Source organism: Lygodium microphyllum, chromosome 11 (assembly GCF_053477565.2).
Source record: "Lygodium microphyllum isolate KBCC chromosome 11, Lygodium_microphyllum_v1.1.10, whole genome shotgun sequence".
Taxonomy (NCBI): domain Eukaryota; kingdom Viridiplantae; phylum Streptophyta; class Polypodiopsida; order Schizaeales; family Lygodiaceae; genus Lygodium; species Lygodium microphyllum.
This window is the reverse complement of record NC_141145.1, coordinates 97,793,360-97,803,034: the sequence shown is the minus strand read 5'-3', so window position 1 is coordinate 97,803,034 and position 9,675 is coordinate 97,793,360. Positions and strand designations below refer to the sequence as shown.

At 42.4% G+C, this 9,675-nt stretch overlaps 1 protein-coding gene across 4 annotated transcripts in view; it reads left to right on the top strand.

Moving 5' to 3' along the window:
- The first annotated feature begins 862 nt into the window (after positions 1–862).
- LOC148029133 (ABC transporter B family member 25, mitochondrial-like) overlaps positions 863–9,675 on the top strand; it is a 280,954-nt gene continuing 272,141 nt past the window's right edge. Inside the window, exon 1 of one of the 4 annotated variants that reach the window (XR_015692381.1) lies at positions 863–1,316. Coding sequence is in view for 1 of the 4 variants with exons in the window: in XM_087687888.1 (XP_087544014.1) it covers positions 1,020–1,316 (297 nt within the window). In the remaining 3 variants the exon portion in view is untranslated. Of the gene's footprint in view, positions 1,317–1,353; positions 1,373–9,675 lie in introns of those variants that run through there. The other 3 variants (XR_015692380.1, XM_087687888.1, XM_087687889.1) reach the window with 3 other exon arrangements.

Below are 9,675 nucleotides of genomic sequence, written 5' to 3'. Positions count from 1 at the left end.
TCATCTTAGTTTATAGGTCCACTCTTGCACCATATCGGCCAATGATCTCTACAAGCTCCTTGCACTATGTTTATTTGGCATATACGATGCAATAGAGTGTTATCTGTAGCTCCATTTTCCTCTCCTCATGTTGTATTGGAAGGTCACTTTTTTGTTGCTGGCTCCTCTTCCTTGTGAAAGCAAATATATTCAATGACCAGGACCAAGCAGACTACAAGGAATATTTATGTACAACAACCACCCTCAAAGGCTTTTGACGAAGAGGTCCTTGTCTTGTAAAACTAGCTTGAACAACCAACGGGATTGTAGCTGAGTGGTTTGAATATTGTGAGTGTGTGAGTTCAAATCCTTGGTCCCACATCCCCAATGGTACAACTCGTTTCCATCTAAAACTAGCTTGAACTTAAGAAAAGGGCTTTGCATTTTCTATAGTAAATTTATCAATTCATTAAATATTTTTGTGTTTGAATGTGCATGAATAGAGTGTGTTGATCAAGGAGGAATGTGTTTGTGAAACATGGAACAAACAATATCAGATGTCACCGATTGTTTCTAGTTATTTTTTCTCTTGTGCTAATTTTGATGGTTGATTAAGAAAGAGTCAAGCCCTTAAAAAAAAAAAAGAACTACAAGTTGCTAAGAATAATTTTGTCCAATTTAACTTCTTTTCAAGTTGCAAATAGTTTTTACAACCTGCCATCTCTTGGGATCGTTCTTCGGGCAATGTTCCAAATAACAGCCAACAAGGCCCCCATTAAAAAAAAAAGAGCTTAAATATTACAATAAAGCATCCCTTGCTCAATCCATAGCCGGATATGTACCCCGACCCCTGCTCGATCTCTTATAAGCTCATGGGAAGCTGCCCTTACCGGTTTGTAGAGCCCGGAAGTTCTAATTTCTGTCGACGATGTGCGCACACGTGTATCCGACGATGCGGGTAGGCTATAAGCGCATCGATCGACCAATACGAAAATTCCATTTGAGAGAGAAGAAGAAAGGGGCAGAGAAGGGAAGAGAGAATGGCAAGCTCCATCGTGTTGAGACTGCCGCCATCGCCATCGCCATCGCCATCGCCACATTACGGCTTCTCTTCTCAGCAACCATGGCGTGCCCTGGCGTCCCCTCGTTGCATCTCGTCTGCTGGTTTCAACAACGAAAGCATCAACGGCCAGAACCACATCAATAATAACAAGGATAACAGGAGCCTTCGCCTCCCATTGTCGTCGCCAGCCTTATCTCTGCCGCAAGCTTCTTCCCCTCCCCCTCCCCCTCCTCCCCCTCTCCCTCCGCCTCCCATCAATGCCTCCCTCTCCAGCGTACATCTCTTATTTTCTTTATACTGCTTCATACTCACTTCCTAGAATAAACATTGGTAGGGCTATCAGTCAATCATGTACTTTCCAAAATTCGTAGGGCTGTTCTTTTACAATAAATACATGTAGATTAATCTTTTGAAAAGGAGCCATTCATTTTAATTTCAATAATACTCACTTACCGACTTTCAGGAATGAGAACCCTTATCACATACACAAGTTCAAACTGCAAATTGCACTGTCAACCACAACAACATTTACACAAAACTTCGAGCCTTCATGTCAAATGATTCATGAAGTTTGAACATGTTACAACTTACATCATACACGATCATGACAAGATTAAAGAACACGAAATATCGACTTACAACTTACAAACAATGAGCATTGATCGAGTAAATAGAGCTGCAATCTGTATAGATATTAGAAATCTTAAAAGACCACAAGGAGTACATCATATATATATATATATATATATATATATATATATATATATATATATATATATATATATATATATATATATATATATATATATTACCCACCTACTATTCATTGTAAAAGGGCTTACAATAGTACTCTACAACCCTCCCTTACCGCACCCATCACTCCCCTCTACTTGTTTTTTAAAAGGGCAAAAACCTTAAGGGTGGGGATGGATTGTAACAAACGTGATACACACCGACTAGGGTTTACATACCCAGTCACGCTGATTGGGGTATATAAGCTGTAAGAGTCCCACATTAGGGCAACCATTTATTATCAAGAACATACTCTTCACCACAAAGAGCAAATGTAGTGCAAAGAGTGCTAGAATGGCCTAAGGGGTTGAAAAAGGTACCCAAACAAAAGTTGGATCCTTCATCAAATTTAGACTATTAAAGCAATAAATAAATAGTAATGATGGGATTACAATTGAAGCCATTTCTAACCCTATACTAAGAATGTAGGCCAAGTTGGTTCACACATTTTTCCCCAGCACAATACACACACACACACACACACACACACACCCACACACACACACCACAGGTTTAGAGTTGCATAGCGGAGCTATACAGAAACAATGGAAGGAACATAGACAAACAGGAAGAAGACAGCGGAACATAGAGAAATGCTTGAGAGTGGAGAAAGGATGCTGAATGCCGAACACTCACAATATGTAGAACCTTGTTTTTGAGGATTTTTCCCCAGCCCATATTTAGAGGGATTGCAAAGTGCGGTATGAGTTGGTTTCCACTTGCGTTCGGTGGGTATTAGATTTTTCTTTTGTACAGGATTGTACAGGACCGATGCATGTGCACCAAAAAAAGGCTAGTGGCCGACATAGGATAGTGGCTACAGTGTATAGTCTACAGTATATAGTACAATAGGATACAAAGTAAAGTGCCAGGTGTCAAGGTGGATGAGAGCGGGACAATAAGTCCGCAAGGACATTATCTTTTCTAGGTACATGTTCAAAGTGGATGTCCAACTCAACAAAAAAGAGTGACCACCAAAGAAGTCTTTTATTCCCGATTTCGGTAGGTGCCTTTTTCATCAAGTATCCCTGCACATGCTGTAGATCTGTGCAGGCAGTGAAAAATTTGAACTCCACAAAGAGACGGAAGGCTTTGATAGCTTTCATGATGGCTAAGATTTCTCTTTGATATGACGGATAATTCTTTTGGGTAGCTGAGAAGACTCCTGATGCATAGCGGCAAATTTGTAGGTGTTGAATTTGGGTTGGTGGAGTTGATGGAGAAGTATGTTCACAGAGGATAGCACCCCAACCAAGATCAGAGGCGTGAGTGTAAACTACCAAGGGATGTCCAGAGTGTAAATGGAGAGGTGGCAATTTTTGGATAATAGCCTTGATTTGCTACGTAGCGTAGTAGTATGTAGATCTTTTCAAATAAAGTGGTTTTTTCGCAGTAGGGGGTAGAGATCTTGAGTATATAAAGCTAGCTTGGGTGTAGAGGAATTTATCCAATTCAAGCATCCTTAGGAGCTGTTGAAGCATTTTTACATTTAGGAGTTGGTCGGGAAAACTTAATATATTTTTTAATATACGTTCTTGGAGTTCTACCATTCCATAATGGATATTCAGACTTAAAAACTCAACCTTTGTTACAAAAAAAAAAGAAGATTTTGTAGGGGAGAGCACCATACCATCTTATTCAATAGCGAGCATGAACAAAGTGAGATGATCTAAGTGTTCCTTTATTGTTTCAGAAAACACTAAAATATCATCTACATACACTAAGCAAAATGGGAACTTTGAAAACACCATATCTATCCAACCCTGGAAATAGGTTGGAGTGGTCCATCTCCTATTGAAGCCAAGCTTCAGTCTGTTGTATTTTTTGTTTTGGTGCAGAGGGAGTAAGAGAATAAATATTGTGGCCAAATTTTGCCAAAGAGAAACTTGAGAGGTTTGATCCATGTAGGAAAACACAATATGATCTTTGCAGAAGGTATAGGGAGTGAGATGTTGAAGAATGTCAGTCCCAATTAAAAGATCATAGCGCATATGGCGCATGAGCTGAATCTCAATAGGGAGCTTAATTTCACTCAAATAGAGAAATGCTTTGACTATTTTGGTCAGAGTCAACCGCTTGTTGTTTGATAGTTTCACAGTGATAGGGCTACTCTCGTGGATGAGAGAGGTCTTTGTAAGTTCATCAACAAATTGTTGCATAGTCCTGGGGTTATGTATCTTTTCTACTTTGTGAGGAATGAATAGATTAGCCTTCTTGAGAGTATCTTTGTTGAGAGTCCCATGTCTTGGGAAGTCATGTGGATTGGAGAATAGTTTAGCTTTTAATTTTTCATTTTGTTTCTTCTTGTTAATTAAAGAAGAAGTTTCCGTTTCTGAAGAGGAAGAAGCACTATGTGTTTTGTCTTCATTAGACGAAGAATCTTTGTGGTGCTCATGTCTTTTAGATTTATGGCTTTAGATGTGGAAGGAGAATTTTTTTTTTCTTTTCCTTTGGAGGAGACGGATGACATATGATGAGCATTAATTGTCTGCATCTGTGAGATAGATTCATCCGAATGACTAGGGCTTGTTGGAGTAGTTTCTTGTTCATCATTTGAAGTCAAATCATCATCAGAGGAAACAAAGTTATGCCATTCATGGCATGAAGCACTAGTAGAATCATCCGATAGGGTAGATTTAGTGTCATCATAAGAGGATTCAGTATTAGTAACAGAATCATAGGAATCCTCAAAGCAACTCGAGGAAGAATTGGAAGAAGTAGAAGAATCTGACAAAGAATGGTGCAAATTGGCCACTTTGGGTTTATCATCCTTCTTGGTAGCCTTGGTATTGTCTTTGTCCTTTTGTGGACATTTATTGGCCAAGTGATTTTTGCTTCCACATATATAGCATTTCAAAAACCTTTTGTTTTTGTGAGATTGAGAGCGTTTATACTTGTTGTATTTGGCTCGATCATTTGACTCAAATCTGGATTGATTAAAATATCTATTTCGATGGTGATGTTGATGTGATCTGGAAGATCAGTGATGAGATCTGTAGGGAGCTCTTGAAGAGGATTTCCAATAAGAGTTGTTCCATAGGGAACAGATGCATTTATCATCACAACCAAAATCTTTATAGAATTTCTTACTATGTTTGCATATCTCTGAGGGGAATTTTTGTTGAAGAGTAAGGAGTTTTTGTTGGTGGCACACTTCTTTGACCGTTTGCTCAATGGTCTGGATAATTTGACCTACACTATCATTGAAGTCTCTTTTCTCCTGTTGCATCTTTTGTTTGCAAAAGAAAGGGATAGGCTTTGGGAAAGAACACACAATATGTTTTTTCATAGAGGCATCATGTGCACCCATGCCTTCATACAATAAATAACGCATGTAAATAAGATAACTCTTATATTGCCTTGGGCCCACATAATTTTGCTTTGAAGAAAGCCTCATGGGCCTCTACAACTTCATCTAGCTTGTTCCCAACCAGTTCACCAAGTAATAACTCAAAGAATAAACTAACCTAATCCGGTTGTTGAGCAATGGCCAGTTTTATCTGGGGATGTATAGACATCCACTGCTGTCTTAATCCACCAACAAATCCATGTGTCATGGCGTTGAGCACATCCACACGGTTAGCATTGGGCTTATCCAATAACTTTTGTCCTACATATGCATACATCATGTAGATCAAAAACTTAATTTCCTTAGGTGTCTTACCATCTATTGACCAAATAGGAAGGTTTCCAACCTTCTTTGGAACACCGAGTTTCTCAAGCTTTTTAATTGAGTCTTTGGAAGATTTGGAGGAGGAAGTATGATGATTAAGGGCTTCATTATGCTTTCCTCCATGGGGATTGATGGATTGGAAGGAGTCGTCCACCACATCATCATCTATAATACTATTACCATCTTCATCCGAGGAGGAGATAGTGTAGATGCGATGATTGTATGCATTGGCATCTATATAGTACCGTGCATGCAAGCTTTCTGTAGCTGTGAATTCCACATGTATTGGAATGCTTTGGGATTGACTTGAGCACTCTTTTGCTTAGTTTTACATAGATTTTTTTTATTGTTGTAATAAACAGAGTTGAATGGTGTTTAATCAGTGAAAGCATATGCCTATTGCTTCCGGATGCTTATCAATTATTCTGGGTGATATACTGATGCTTATGGTTCATGTTACATACTTGGTTATGCTTCCGATTGCATTTGAGCTGAGATTGGAGTCTTTGAATCGTGACATTGGCTGTCATTCACCATTATGTATGGTTATTTGATGCTCCAATAAGGGCTTTGCAAGATACTTGGGTCAGATGCTCTCGGATGTATGCTACTTGGATCTTGGATGTATGGATGCCTTCCACATGATGTTTTAAGCTTTGTTTGCTTGTTTGGCATTTGACTTTCATTCTAGTGGGAGCCACTTCTTGACATATGGAGATTACATTGAGCTTTTGGTCATGCAATTGAGCTTGAGGGTCTTACAATGAGATCGTGGGACTTGGTGACATGTACATGCTCTTGTCATGCTTTATGTACGCAATTGATGCTTAGTGGACTGATTTGACATTGCTTTTGGACGGGCACCTATCTCTGTCACAATGTTGTCAGTGATGTATGCATCTTGGTTGGTTATATTTTGGACCGGCACCTATCTTTGTCACAATATTGTCAGTGATGTATGAATCTTGGTTGGTTATGTACTAAGTTTCTGTTACATTGCTCAGTTTGTTGTGCCTCTAGTTGGTCTCTTTTGTTACTCGTGAGATACACTCTATGCATGATGGTTATGCCTATGGGATGTATCTCAGTTTGACACACAGATTCTTTGACAGTTCTTGGTGCCAGTCGCATATTCACTAACTACTAGTTGGAGCTATTTCTTGGTAGTTGCAGTTTGTCTTATGTCTGTGATTGCTCTCTTACTATTGTACTTCATTTTCAGCATGTTGTAATTGTAGTTTACTGCACTATTTATACGTCCAATCACCTTCATTTGACAATTCTTTGCATTGAGCATTGATCTTGTGGACAATTCATTACTTAGTTAGTACCCCTTGTTTTCGTGAGAGTGCACAATGGAAGAAGAAACACAAACACAGAGGAAGAGAGAGAGCAGAAAATGAAGGAAGAAAATCTGCACTGACTGAAATGAATGCTGAATACAAAGGTGTGGACTGATCAGTCCCTGCACGCAGCCCGAAGCGTCAATGAGGGCACCAGATCAGGCTGGAAACAATGGCAGCACCAATGGGAGAGGAGGGAGAGTGTGCTGAAATCTAAAAATAGTATGTGGGACTGATGGGGGGGGGCTGCTATATATAGCCCCCTAGCCTCCAAACTGGCCGACTTGGCCCAAAACTGGCCGACTGGCACAAAACTGGCTGACTGCACTATACTGTCCATCCTGCCCATAATATGGGCCGACTGCCTATACCTGCAAAGCACCTGACTCTGTAAGGGATGCCCCCTTACCAAGGGAAAGTAGATCCTTCTCATTTGAAGAAGGCTCCCCATCGGATGGCGGTGGATCCCTAGAAGACTCCAGAGGGGAGGCTGAAGGGGTGGAAGTACTCGAAGAAGAAGGAGTCACATCTGCCAAAGGGGGAGGAGAAGCCAAAGTAGAGGGAACAGAAGGAGGAATAGGAGGGGGAGAAACCGAAGAAGAAAGAGAGGAGCTAAGAGGCATCCTGCAAGGAATAGTAGGGAAAGAAGGTGGGAGAGGGTTCGTCGATGACGAAGAAGCACCTGTAATAGAACCATCAATCGGATCCTCGGAGGCTGAAGCCTCATCAAAGATTACATCCTTGCTCACCTCAATCTTCTGTGTCGTTGGGTCGTAGAGCTGATATCCCTTCGTGGTCATGCTATAGCCCACGGAGATAAGCTGTCTCGACTTAGAGTCGAGCTTTGTCTTCCTCTTCTTCTTGTCCACATGGACAAAAGCAGCACATCCAAAGATGCGAAAGTGGGACATGGAAGGCTTCCTCCCAAAGAAAGCCTCAAAAGGAGTCATGTCCTGCAATGCTAAAGTTGGAGAGCGGTTGCGAATATGCACCGTCGTAGCCACCGCCTCACCCCAAAGGGAGTGAGGAAGACTTCTATGCTCCAGCATGGATCGGGCCATCTCCACCATGGTCCGATTCGCATGCTCCACCACACCATTCTCGGATGGTGCGTTCGGATGGGAATACTCCACCCGAATGTCGTGATCCCTGCAAAACTGAGAGAAAAAGTGAGAAGTAAACTCGCCACCGTGATCAGCTCGAACACCACGAACTTTGGAAGTAGTTTGTGTCTCCACAAACACCTTCCACTCGCAGAAACGGGAGTACGCCTCGTTTGTACTCCAAGAAGTAAGGCCACATATAACGACTAAAATCGTCCACAATTAGCATCAGATACTTGGCCTTTCCAAGGGAGGCCGTGCCCATAGGTCTGTAAAGGTCAGTGTGAACCAACTCAAGCGGTGAAGAAGCTCTCCTAGAAGCAACCTGTGGGTGAGGCTGCCTATGCTGCTTGCCCCTCAAGCAGCTGGGGCATAAAGTGTGAAGAGGAGGGAAATCTGGAAGTCCCTCCACCATTTTCCTCCGAGAAGCCCGTTGAATCGAATCAAGGTTCAAATGCCCATAAGGAGCTTGTCAAAGCAACCCAAGCTCGTGGGAAGCCCTTGTAGCCAAGGCTGTGAGCTTGTATAGCCCACCCTCCTGTGTACCTGTCCAAAGAGCATCACCTGTAGAAGCATCCTCCACTGTGACAGCATCTTGGGTAAAAATGACTCAGGTACCTAGCTGAGTAAGACCATGCACAGACAATAGGTTAAAGCCCAAATCAGGTACATAAAGAACTTTGGCGGAAGAAGACAGCCTGTCAGAAAACATAGGTAAAGTCCCCACACCTTGAACAGGAATTGTAGAGTTGTCACCAATGGTGACAGTGCCCCCTCTCGAACGAAGATTCTGAAGCCAATCCTGTCTAAAGGTCATGTGAGAAGATGCTCCGCTATCCACGAGCCAAGGCTTCTCCTGAGTGGTAGAAGCTAGGGCTGTATCCTCCTCAACAAAGACATACACAAAAGCAGACTTTTCGTGGTTGCGGCTGCCTTCGAGTCCTTCTTGGGCTTCAGATGGGGGTACTTCTGCCAACACTTCTCCTCGGGATGAGTGCCCTTCCCACAATGTGGGCACTTGGGCTTCTTCTCCGTCGCATCATTCTTGTCCTCCTCTGTCCTTAGTCTTCTCCTTCTATTGTTTCTTCTTCTTGCCGCCACTAGTACGTGCAGTAAAAGCCTTGGTGGAGCCATTGGCACCCACCTCTCTGAGACGCTCGTCATGCTCCAAGACAAGTGGGGAAAGTTCCTCCCATAGGAGTTTCTCGCGGGTCCTCGAGGTGACCCGACCAAGAGAGGCTAGCTCGCCTCGCATATCCTCCATCTTTGTGATGTGCTCCTTCATAGAAGGAGAATCATCAAGACTGAGCATCCGCAACTTCTTCTCCAAAGAAATCTTGTGGGCGAACGTCTTATGATGGTACAAAGACACAAGCTTCTTCCACACTTCCGCGGCGGTCTTTAACCTGTGAACATGAACAAGAACAGAGTCGTGAAGACTCATAAAGAGAAAGGAACGGGCTCGAGAGTTGAGCCTATCCCACAAGGCTGCACGGTTCATAGAAGCTCCATCTGATGGATCCACGGGGAGACAGTCGATGGGTGAAGAAACAAACTCCCATAGGTCGAATGTATCGAGGATGCACTCCACCTTGCACGACCAGAGGGAGTAGTCGGAACCATCCAACTTGTCTTCCTTCAGAAAGGAAGGGAGTATGGGCACCTGTATCGAGGGAATCAAGGAAGGCATCCGAACATCTGAAGCAGTCTTCACTGATGGAA